Source organism: Acanthisitta chloris, unplaced genomic scaffold (genome assembly GCF_000695815.1).
Source record: "Acanthisitta chloris isolate BGI_N310 unplaced genomic scaffold, ASM69581v1 scaffold32136, whole genome shotgun sequence".
Classification (NCBI taxonomy): domain Eukaryota; kingdom Metazoa; phylum Chordata; class Aves; order Passeriformes; family Acanthisittidae; genus Acanthisitta; species Acanthisitta chloris.
Window position 1 is genome coordinate 106,486 of NW_008679455.1, and position 13,184 is coordinate 119,669.

General features: G+C 39.8%; 1 protein-coding gene across 1 annotated transcript; it reads right to left on the reverse strand.

The window, feature by feature from the left end:
- Positions 1–8,719: 8,719 nt before the first annotated feature.
- On the reverse strand, positions 8,720–9,764 carry LOC103804669 (polypeptide N-acetylgalactosaminyltransferase 9-like; the record flags this gene model as incomplete). Its single annotated transcript, XM_009077280.1, has 2 exons — positions 8,720–8,866; positions 9,597–9,764. Coding segments are annotated over 2 exons (315 nt in total), but the record flags the coding sequence as incomplete, so codon positions are not given.
- Between the last annotated feature and the right edge of the window lie 3,420 nt (positions 9,765–13,184).

The following is a 13,184-nucleotide window of genomic DNA, read 5'->3' on the forward strand; positions in this document are numbered from 1 at the left end:
TCAAAATGACCTATACCACCTAGAAAGAGAAAAAGTGGAGCCAGAGTTATTTAGGTTCAGATTCACAAAAATATTTCTCCACTTACCTTTGCTGAGCTGGATCTCAGCTGATCTGCTCGACTTGCATTTGCACTCTTGATGCAGATTCTCCTCTCATATCTCCTGCCTTTTGATCAGCAAGACAAGAACACCCAGAGTTTGTCCAGAACTCCTCTGCAGGGTGAGTGTGGCCCAGTCAGTACCTCATTTACCCAGAATCATCCTGAATGGGCCCAACATCTTGCTAATTGGTTTTTAATACAATCCCATCAGCCTTGCAATCAAAATAGCAGTTTCTTCAGTTTAAACACATCGTTTTGCTGTTTAATTTCCTCCTTCTTGCTGATAGGTGGCACCAGTTTCTGCACAGAATGTCAGTGCTTGAGCTACATGGAGAATTTCAATAGGTTTTGGCAAATGTTTCACTGCTAACACACGACAGCATTGACCTGTGTGTTTTGGAGCTCTGTCAACAGATTAGGCAGATTTCACTGTAATAAACTGCAACAGCAGAAAAATCTTTCCTGAATCCTGATTAAAGTCTGTTTATTAAAGCTCAGTTATTCATCAAAATAACCCAGGGCCTTCTAGCTCGGCGAATTGCTGTGTCAGTTCATGGTTTCCAGATTGGACAGTTCAGCTCAATCTGTCACCTTTACTGCCCACTCTTCCAGTTCAAGGAAATCCTGGTATGCCTTGTCCTTCCCTTACCATCCCATTAGTGTAACTCCAAGTTATGGCACTAACACACAATCTTTTCCTTAGGAACTTCTGCCAACTGGGCCCACTCAAAGAGTCATTTTACAGCCTTCACTGTCAGCAAGACAAAGGCCATTGGGAAGCTCTGCTTGACTTTTCTAAAACGAATAGTATTGTACATGTGGTCTAATGAATGTCATATCACTTTACTGATCACACCTTTATGCCTCAGTTCTGTAAATGACAGAATTATTTTTGCTAGTTAGAAGGCTCCTTTTTCCAATGCAGGTCATCTACATTAGTAACACACCAAAATAGGACAAAACAAAACAATGACCAAGCCATGTATAGGCTGAAAAAATCATTACCACTGCTGCTCAGTGCCACTCAGTGCATTATCACTGCTTCTCAGGTACAAGCACATAGTAATGATTCAAGTTTGATTCATGAGGATTTATTGAAGAAAAAAAAGAAGGGTGGCTAAATTCATGGAATACATTCTTCACAGTGCAAAATCTGAGATTTAGGACAACTTCAACAGTACAAATGTTATCAGATGCAGAACTGCTGACAAAATATTTATCCTGACCTAATTTTGCTGGATATTATTCACAAAACATTTATTCTAGCAAGCATATGGTACCTTTAAAGGTGATGCTTCTGCTTCCAAGAAATGTTGGCTTGATTGTAATAGGAAGTTGAGTCCACAGAATGCCTTGGCTAGCAACAGAGCAGTGTTTCTACACAAGCCCTCAGCATGGAGTTATGAAGAATTCCTCGCACTAAAAAAAGTTCATCCTGTAGATGGAGCTAGATTTGCCAAGGTTATATCAGGCCATTTCTTCTGAGGCTGCTCGTATTGTTGCTGCTCTTTCATGGCAGCTCTTCCACTTCGGCAGTCACTGTCCTTGTAGGAATTGGGAAGGAGAAAGTGTGAGCATTCAGGTCTCACCCAGTTAATTCACTGAACCAGAGAAGTGCAAGAGAGTCAGGAACATGGCAGCATGTCCCAGCCCAGACACCTGACTGTAACCCACGGGTAGCCCCATGGTCTTCTCCTATCAGGAGCAGCAGGGCAGGGAGCTCCTCCTCCCAAAATGAAAGAAGGTGTCAGATCCTTCCTCAGATGCTCTGTGCTCTTTGATCACAAGTTGCAAACTTTGTCATACACACTGAGGAGAAATAGCTTGGCGAAGATCCAAAATCAATGTCAAACCCAGCAATGTATGTTTTATACCACTGAGCAGTTCAGGAACCCAATTGGTTCTCACCCTGCTATCACCCAATCCAACAGATGACACAGAGCATCTGCTTGTGCAGTTACAAAGTTGTTTGCTAGTGATACAAAAAAAGCTTGACACTCAGTCACTTCTGATATATATTTTAAAACAGGATGACAGAGGTCAAACTAAGAAGGGTGTTAAAAAAGAGTTGGCAGTGAGTTACTCACAGTTTTTCACCGTAAGAGAACTACAGGGCATCCTATGGAATGAAAAGCAGAGATACTTGCAGCAATAGTGCTGTTTATTACAGCAGGATATTGTGACATGCAGAGGTACAAATGGATTAGTTACACACAGGCACACAGTCGTTACTAAATCTAATGGGTGGGTTGGTGTGTATAGCCTCTGGCTTGGGAAGTCCTTACCTTGAGAAATTAGTGGGAGATGATGAAAAGAATCATTCTAAGTTTTCCCCGTCTCCTTTTTCACGCAGTTATCGACTGTTTGCAGTGATGAGGTGATGAGCTATGTAGATTTTTGGTAGAAGTACAACAGTAGTCTGTACTGTTATCAGTCCAATTTTGGATGTGCACACTCAGGGCCAAGTCTCTAACGAGTGTGTGCTGATGTGCCTCCTCTGACATGCACAGAGCTCATCTGCTATAGAACAGCTCACAGTGCTGCAAAGTGTGCTGTGCTCATCTCAAAAACAGGCTGTCTTTCAGAACAGATTATATGCCATTTAAATTTTAAAATGCATGTATGCTTTGCTTTTCTCCTCTTCCTTTGTGTGACATCTTTGAATTTTAATAGAAGTGTCCAGATGTACAATGATAAAACATGCAGCTCATGTCAGCAGTAAAATGCATAGTAATTTATTAACTTTTCGAGTGTGAATACAAATTGATTTGATGATGCGCCACATAATGAAAAGTTATTTGCAGTCACAACTTTGCATTCTAGTTGCTGCATTATTTTTTTTAATTAAACATTACAAAGAGTTTGAAAACTGCACAACACTTGTTGATGGCCAAATAGGGAACAGTAACGCTATGAAAAGCAGTTGGTGCTTCTACACATCTTTGAAGAATGCTCTTGATTCAGAAATTGTGCACTTCAGAACCAGGTTGCCATATATTGCTTCATTAGGTATTTATAAGTGAGTATTCTTGACCAAAGGAACATTGTTTTTACTTAGGACAACTCCCGAACTCAATACCTTTAGTTACACGTCATTAATACTTTTGCAATATAAGTCAATGTATTTTGTGAAACCCTTTTGAAATCCATTACAATGTACTAAAGAGGTCACTGTATCTCTCTTTCTAATGTTATCGATGGCTGGGGCATTGTAAAGACAGCTGAAATCTTCATACACAGCACAAGCATCCCACATCATCTGGGTTCAAACTGAAGGAGGGAAAGTCTAGGTAGGACGTGAGAAAAAGGTTTTTTACTACAAGGGTGGTGAGAACATCGGCACAGGTTGCCCAGGGAGGCTGTGGCTGCCCCGACCCTGGCAATGTTCAGGGCCAGGTTGGATGAGGCCTTGAACAGCCTGATCTAGTGAGGAGGTGTCCCTGCCCAGGGCAGGGAGTTGGGACTAGATGATCTGTAAGGTCCATTCCAACCCCTACATTCTATGACTCTAAGATTCTATGATCCTATGATTCTATGATCTTTACATGGACAAGGAGATTGTTAAGAAGGTACCTGAAACTGATTCATTACATTTTGGAGATGTAAATATTGACACACTTTGGGCCAAATTCACTGAGAATGCTATAACTTCAGTATTTACTCCTTGAGTTCCCTTGGATCACTAGGAGAGCAGACTCCATCTCCAGCAGAATGCACTCCGTGCATTTGTGTTTCAAGAATGTCCTGGTTACCACACAGGAAGCTATAAATGCAAGATGCACATACTTCTGTTGACCAAGGTGCCAGTTAACATATTTTCTATGCATTCAGTAATTACAGCTCTCAGCTTAAGTCCACTAATGTCACACACAGAAAAAAAATATCAAATTGTATGTGCAGGGTAAGATTTAGGGGTATACACAACAGTGGTCTCTTCAATAGGTCTTCCTAATGAAGCAATACAAAAATGTGTTAAGTTTGGGATTCTTTCCAAAGAGAACATGGTACTACTAAGTTCACCGTGGTACCATCCTGACCTAGAGACACGTGAAGACCTGATCATTCCTTGGTTTCTGTCCAGTTTCTTCTTCTAATTTGAAATACCACCTTTTAGCTGTGGCATGACCTCACAATTGACTTTGATTAGCACTGAGAATCAGGCAGTCAAAATAGCAGCAAAAATGGAACATCATTGTTAGAAACATCCTCAGTCAAGTGAATTCTGATAGTTATTCTTTCTCCCAAAGCCTTTCATGAAACACTGAAGATATTTGTGTCCTAACTGAATAATAATATGCCAAGCTCCCTCTGAACTACAACTTCTATTAAAGTTGTTGTTACAACCCAACTCATTGGGTCCCAAAACAGGCCATAATGTGTTTTAGTATGGCTGTTAATGAACCATTTCAAATGAATACTGGATACTGAAGGAATTACATGCTGTGCAATTGATCCAAAGAACAGATTAGGACTGGTGCTATTTCATGAAATCTTATTAGCTCTGGCTTAAGTACTTAAAATTGCAGCTGTCCTGTGTCAGATAGATTACACCCCTCGTCACATGGGGAGTGAAGATTTCATCTGGTAGACCACAGCTTTAAAAAGGAGCAGGCTGATGAAAAGATATACAAAGAACTGTGAAGGATTCATCTTCAGAACACACTGAGCCCCAAATTACTCACTGAACACTTTCAAAATATGTATGAAGATCTGTTGTTTGTTTCCATATTTTGATCTTGGATCACTTCTATAGAACCTGAGTTTGGATTTTTGGATGTGGAACAACCCTGAAGACGTCTCATGGACGAGCACAATCTAGATCTTTTGTAATTGCAGGCGAATCCATTGGGTCCTTCCAAAACACCTCCTGTAGTTCTTTTTCTCTTATTTGCTTTCCACTGGAGGTCAGCATGCCTCAGGAACCAGTGAGCCAGTAGAGCTAGAGGACAATTGTGGCTGAAGAACAAATAGCTTTAGTCAAGCCAAGAATACATTCAGCTTGGAATATAGTTTATAGATCTCACAGGAGAAAGGTTTTTGTTTTTTTTTTTACCACAGGGCTCAAACTAATTTTTAGGGACCTTGACATGCTTAGAAAAATATATTTTTACTGGCTTGCCTTTGACAGCAGTGTGCTAGACTTGATGTTCTCCCTCACTTTCTATTCTTCTGTTCTATGACCTAGTATTTAGCCCCATAATCCCCTATATCAAACAAAATAGCAAATGAAGACTTTGATCTGAATTTTCTCTACAAGGCATATAACACTACATTAAATACTTTTCATAATATCTAGGCTGCTGCACTGTGGGAAACAAGACTGAAAATCTGAACAACATTAAGCAGGATTCCAGATTATACTAAGGGGTGAAATACTGACAAAAGAACCATAGACTTTGGTTAAAACAGATAATACTCAAGGCTTTTTTTATTATTTTTCCTTTTAGGAGAGAATATTTAAGACCCTCTCACATGCAGAGTCACTATATTAATACCACAGCCAAAGCAGTGGTTCATACAGATAAAGACTTAAGTAAAAAGAATCCAACAGATGCATTTTGCAAATATAAGAAATTGTTTCAGCAAATCTTAAAAAAATGACAATCACAGAAAATACCGACTCCACCTGTAAGAGTTACTTGAATTCTTTTATATTATTCTGTAGATCTCTGAGCCATTTATCTGCCACAAAAATCTGCTTTCCTTATACTGCACGTCTGGTCTTTGCAAGCCTCCTGCAGCCCATGAGCTCAGCACTCTCAGTTAGATGGTGCAGCCACAGTCAAATGCTCTGCACTGAGCACTGAAAATGTGCAGTAGCAAAATCCCCAGACAACCAACTCTCTTTCATTATGGTGGTGTCACAGCAAAGGTTTGAATTCTTGCTTGAAATCTTTGCCAGGAAATGCAGATTTATCTAGTCCTCTCAGCTTCAAAGCTCCTAAACTGCACATGCAAGACTCATTTTACGACAGTCAATTTAAAACCTGGAATTCCTCTAAATATTCAGCCTTGGTTTTTCATTTATCCAGGATCTGGAAGGCTTGTTGCCCCATTGCTAACCAAGGATCAAGTGTAGATTGGTAATTCAAGACAAGGGGAAAAAAAAGGGGGAAAAAAAAGCACATGGCATATTTACTTTTGTTCAGCTCTGTAACTCTAAACGTTAGGCATTTAGTAGTCACACTGACATATAATTACTTTCAACTTCCATCCATGATCATATAAAATAGTTAGCACTTGCTCACTGGAAAGACTAAAACCGGTGTGAATGACTTGTGATGTTACTCCCGAGAAAGCTCACCTGGTTAAACCATCTTTCCCTTCTTTTGCTTCCTCACCTCCCTCAGACAAATAGTTCAAGGAGTAAAACTCCATCAGAGCAAATAAAAGCAGAATACAGCTTTCATAAAATTTAAAAAGGGGAAATTGTATCTGGAGAGAAGATGAAAAATCACTTACAAACGCAGTTCGGTGCAAAGCATCCAACACCTGCTCCTGGTAACTCTAATTTTAAATTGTCTAATAGGTTAACATAAGGAGGTTAAATGCAGGGCAGCTGCTCCCAATCTACATTTAGCCTGAAGCTTCCTACCTGTTTTGGACCTGCAGGAAGGCTTGAATGCTGAGATTGTCTGTGATTTGATACTGTATTGCTTCATTTATTAAAGATGCTATTCTCCCTGCAGGTCTCATTACACTGTTCAAAAGGTTGTGTTCAACTAACCATAAGCATTTTTATATCTAGAATCTCACCCAGAATTATTCTTTTGTAGATATTGATGTTCATGTGACATAAATAGAGGTCAGCAATTAGCCACAAATAAACTCCAGGAGAATTTGCTTTGCATTGTCTCTTGCACATTGTGTTTCAAAAATAAAATTGGGGCAAAATATAATGCTATGCTCTCCAGATACCAACCAAGAGTTGACAAGAACTGATGGATTTTGCATGTTAAAAGTAAATATTTTATTGCACCTCATGCCCTTGAAAAATTAACTTTGTTTCCATTTGATTTTGTTCAGCATGCCTTGAGATAGGAATGGCAAAAGCTATTCAAGGAACAGATCACCAAGACTCACAGTACTGCAGTGTCTGCAATTACCTATTTTCCTGGCTCAGTAAAACAGAACTTTTAAAAAAATTGTTTTTAATTACTAGAAAATATTAAACAGTGAAGTTAACAGATACCATCTCTGTCTCTCCTTCAGTATGACTGAATCTTCTGCCCTGAAAAGGTTTCTGTCAGGGACACACATCCAAAACCTGCTGACACTGATAGTGGTCATCAACTTTGACAGCCTTTTGGATAAGACTCTGTCACTGCTCTGCCCACCTGTGCACAGATCCTGCAGGAACCACTGGATACATTAAATTCAGGTTCACAAAGATGCTGTCAACGGGTCAACTACAGTAAAGTATTTATATTTCAGAGTAACAGTATTCATATATGCTCCCTACTTCTTGCTCTAATTTGCCTTCTTAGCACTAGGTTTTTGGTTTTTTTTCAAATACTGAAAAGATTTTGTTGGTTTGCTCAGGAAATTTGTCCAGGCAGTGCTCACAAAGCGTATTTGCTCACATTTGACATTTTCACAGAATGGGTAACAAAATGGAAGATTCAAGTTTTTAAATTACACAGATGGCATTTAAGTCAGTCAATTTATTTTCAGAAGTAACAAGTATCCAGCTCCCAGGCAGTTTCTGGAACAACACAACATTGCACCTGCATGCACAGCACGGCAGGACGGGAACCTCACACATCCACTCAGGGCTTGGGGGCCAACTGAGGCCTCTTGAAATTCATCCCTCTACCAGAACATTTACTGCCTCAGAAGAGTTAATTATGCAAGTGCTATATTGTGATGCCTCTACAGCCAAGAAATGTAAAATGTGGCAATATAACGGAGCATGTGGCTATTTACCTATTCAACATTTACCTGTGTCTAACTAGAAGAGGTCTCTAAAATGCTGCTTTTCAGCAGCTTGAAGGTTGAGAACCACCTGTAAACATTTGCAGAACAGTCTCTTTCTAGAAACAGAGACTCCTAAACAATCAACCTTGAAATTTGTCTTATATTATATTTCCAGTGTTATTTACAGAGCTTCTTGTTTAGTACAACGAACCAGACATGCTGAAAAGGTAGGATTTTTCCGGTCCTCTTTTATACGAAGTACAATAAAAAAGGCACATGATTATTCACCATAGGAGTTGTGCACCAGTCAAAAACTTAAAGCTAAAAAGCTACCCATCAGAGAACTCTCTTTATGAGGCAGTATAGGGATCTCTCCTTTGATCTCATCACAGAAAGATCTGTCAATTAATTCCTCTAGGAGAGCTTAAGGAATCCACTTTCCCATTGTGTTCTGATCTTCACAAGATTTCCAAATCAACAGAAAACTCTTGTTAAGCTTCCCACGTCATCTACTGGAGCAAGGAAGAGCCAGACAGGGCATATATGTGTCTGCTTTTCTTTGTTTCCTTTGAATGCCCAACTATGGACGACACTTGAGAGCCAAGTCCTGTTCAAATTGATTTACTTTAAGACAAATGCCTTGCAAGGTATGGCACACTGAGCAATGGACAACAGCAGGAGAGGCAGCTCAGCCCCAGCAGTCAGTGTCTGCCATGTTTTATCCAGTTTCTAATCATCCACTTTTGCCCCGAGCACCTTTGTACAACTAATCTGAGCCCAAAATTAGCATCCTTTGACATTTCCACTTCTAGACAACGGCCAGTGTCTCTGCTGATGATTGGACCATTCTGGAAAAAAAAAAAAAAGAGAAAAAGAGAAAAGAAAAAAGGATTAGAAGAACAGAAAAGGCAAAAAGGCTAGAAGAAAATTATTGTTAGATCTGTAAATCCCTAGAAATCACTATAAAATGCCTGGAAATTCTGTATATATCAACTGATAAAAGTCCCTAGAAAGTGCTAGAAGTTCCTAGGAGAAGCTAGCTAATCCATGCAAAGTACCAAACCAATTTCTTGATAATTGCAGATTTAGGAATTGCTGGAAAAAATCCCCTCGAATCACTAGAAAATCTCTAAAAAGCACCAGTGAATCCCTACAAGCTCAAGAAACAGGAAATCCCAGAAACTGTAATAATGCCTTTGAAAGTCCTAAAAATCATTTGAAAACTACAGATCTAAAAAGTCCTAGAAAGGTGCTAGAAAAATCCTTGAGAAGTTCTAGAAACAAAATTGCTGGACACACAAATAAATAAATAAATGACAAGCATGTTCTTGACAATCACTACACAAACTGAGAATATTCCAAGACAGGATAATCACAAATTTCTGCAAAGCCTATCCCAAAATTCATAGTAATAATAAAAGAATAGTCTTGGGTAGCACACAAACTATGGAAAGCATATTTGACTATTTCTAAAAGGCACAGAGGACTAACAGAGTCCTCTAAAGACTTCCTTGTTTTCCATCAAATATCCTCTAGAGCATCGTTCCTCTCCAGTTGATCTCTGCAAGGTTTCCATACCTGTGTGAAATCCCAGAACCTCTGTGCTGGCCTCAGGACATCTTCACACTTCTTCAGAGTCGGTGTCCTGCCATTTCCATCATCAACAAGGCATTTGGAGTCAGGCAGAAAGGATGTTGAGCCCAGAGGCCCCAGCTGCAGGACACCTTCCGAGCTGTAGCGCACAAGCTGGGGAAGAAAGGAAACCCTGAGGTGGTGAGGAGTCCTTTGTCCTGCTGTGCATTGGGTCCATCCCAGTCTGGCATACATTGCTCAAGGGCACAGTTTGGGAATCCCTGTTTTACCAACAGGGTCTCCCCTAGAGTACAATTTTCCCTTTTTTCACACCTCTGCTCCCCACCATTCCCTCCCCACTATTTCACTGCAAAAGGGCAATCAAGAAAGTGAAGTAATCAATATGTAAATCATGCCCACTCAGCAGGAGTTGATTTAACAAGGACATGATGTCAATTTGCCGTGCAGTTTGTTCTTAAGAGCTCTGTTAGAGGCTATTGATAGCAACAAGTCTAATTAGTTTTTGTAAATAAACGTTACTGAAAAAATCCAACCATGCAACCAGGATCCAAAAATATGAGAGGAAAAAAGAAATCATGAGGGAAATGGCAGAAAATTAGCTAACATATGCTTCAGGCCTACATAATAAAGAATGACACTTTGATATATCAGTTTTTTGTGAAGCACATTAAAGCGATAATGCACGATGTTAATTTGGCAGGAGGCCAATACTTCAAATCAGACTTATCTACCTCTCACTTCTGTGTTTAAATCCAGAGTCATTAAACCAGCATAATATTTTGCCCTTCTTACCCTAAAGTGCAGCACCCAGGTGCCAAAAGACTGCAAAGTGGAGTCAGCTACGTGGTTTGTGAGCTATGTCTGGATGCTGCAGGGTGAAGATCTGAGCCACTGAAGAAATTCAATTACCACCTAGGAAATTCACTGCCTGTCTGGTCTTATTGCTGTTATATAGCTGAAATTACTTAACAAGAAAGGGAAGGAAGGTCAGAAGTGCCTGCCATTTATTGGATGCCACTGACCAGTGTGTGAGATATCATTAAGAGTCAATCAAAAAAACTCAAATTAGAGTCTAGCTTTCTACCACCATCCTTATTAACCTCAGAAGAATCACACTGTGAATAATCATTTCTTGCTGGTGGTAAGAAGAGCATGGTCTACTTGCTCCCAGACCAGATGCTCTTTGACACAGTATGTGTTCATTTTCCCACCTGCCACTTCTGTTCAGAGCAGCCACGTGAAGTGCAGAGTTAACACAGAGCCTATATCAGAGCAAGCAGAGAGATAACCACATGCGGATGCTCCTTGGTATGAACAGTGCCAACATCAAGGCACTGTCTATGCACACTAAATCAAGACACTGCTATATTTTTTTTTCCACTATAAGGGTAGAGGAGACATGTAAAAGAAGCTCAAGCAAGCAAAGTGATTAAAATAAGAATGGACTGCCAGCTCGGACAAATTAACTTCCTTTTGTTCACGTATAAAGGAGCTGGGGGGAAAAAGACCACAACACAAACTATTTTTTTTTCTGTTTTCGAGCAAAACCTGCCTGTGTATTTCGCTCTTCTTGTATTTAATGGGTACTCAGTAGAGTTCAAATGAACTGCCAGGATGGCCGAAACACTGACTGGAAACTGTGTTGCTTTTGCAGTCCTTATTATCCCTCTCCAGGTCCCAAAATACCACCAAGTAACCTCACTGGCTTTGCCTTAGCTAGATAATCAGAACTACTGTTTATAATGGCATACCTGCTCTGTAGTACAGGATCAATTTTCCCTGTGGTTTAAGAAGATCAGCATTTTCTGTATTAGTATTAAAATAGTCTGAAATATTCTTTGTCTTTAGAATCTCAGTAGCCAAAATTGCATTTACTCTGCATTACAGTAGCCATATAGCTGGGAAAGCCTTTGTTAAACAGCAGCCTCCCAAAGCAGAAAGTACCAGAAGTGGAAGATACAGCAAACCAGTTCTGCTTAGGCTTTAGAAGTGGAAGAAATAGCAACTCTATTATAAACTATCTCCAGTATTGGAAGTGGCAGTTGTGTTACAGCTCGACAGCGTCAGAGAGAGCTCCGTGCAGGAAACTGCTATCCACACAATGATGAGACAAATGGAACAGCATGGGCTTAATTTTCCTGAATCTGTACATTCTGTTGAGTTTTTATGGCTGTGCAAACAGTCATAAAAACTTAGGCTTATCCTAAAATAAAACAGAATTCTAAAAAAAACTCCCACAAACGATTATCTCCGTTCAGACCATACTACATAGCAAAGCTTTAGTGTCTGCTTTTGCAAAATCAGAGCAGAAATAAAGGTTCAAGAAACTACTGTGTGATTAATAACATCTCCCTCCAAAGTATGGAGATGTAGTATCTTCACTTCCAAGAGACAACACAAACTGAAAATAAAATAAGCATTAAAATAGCTTGCTTGTTACTGTGGACCAGAAAGTAGGAATTGGGATATAGTCAATGAAATGCTGAAAATTACACCTGCTGTGTTGAAACTCAGTCTTAAGTGTTACTTCCATAACCACAAAGAAATAACCTCTGAATTTGTGTCAGAACTGTGGACATGATACATCATGCCAAATCCATTCCCAGTGCCAGGCAGCCAAAATCAAATAACAAAATCCCCTTTATTAAGGAATATTAGATCCCATTCATTAAAAAATGAAAGTTTGTGCAGGTTTGATGGGCTGAGATCTTTCGGTATCCACATGCTCCCACTGCAAGCTGCAGAACAGAAACACAGTTTTCGATGTCATGTGAGGATGGACCTTCACTCAGGTTTTGTCTTTTAGCTGGGATGTGCTGAAGGATCCACATAAATGACACCGAAGCCAAATGCTCTATTAAATACTCAAGATCTAATCCTGATACCATCTGCTGTACTGATGATAAGATAGGATAGTCTTCCTTTCAACATTGGGAAATCTGAGCAGAATGCAAAAGGTGTCAAAGGTTGTTTATCAAAGCCACCATAACTGGTTCAAATAAAGTGAGTGTTCCTACCTATGGAACATGATCCTACAAGAACATCAATGTGATAAGTAAATGGCAGCTTTTAACTGAAGGATTTGACTTCAAAAAAATCTGTTCCTGCTAATTTCCAGTCAAGTGAAAAAAGCAAAAAGTGATTACAGGTAATTGTAGGAAACGGTGACACAGATGGACCTGGCTGTTGAAGAATGGCTAAGGGAACAGGGGCACAGCTCCCAGAGAGCATTGTGCGAGCAAGAGTCGAGCAAAGGCTTATGGGAGCTTTGAGCATATAACTAAGAAGTAGGCCTCAGGAGTTTAGCTTCTCAGCATTAGAAGTTATTTTTGCAGCATAATGTTGCAGCCAAAGGACAAGCAAAGGACAAGCTATCTGGGAAAGCTCAGCAATGTTGCAAACCCAAGGATGAACTATTCTGGGAAAACAAACAAGGATTCTCCAGAAAACAAAGACTTCTTCACAGCTGCAGCTGCAAGCAGACATAGTAAATAAATGTAACCTGTAGAGCTTAGGTAATGCTAAAATGAATAATCGGTATAGTTATCCTGCAAGCTAAGGAAGTATACAAAT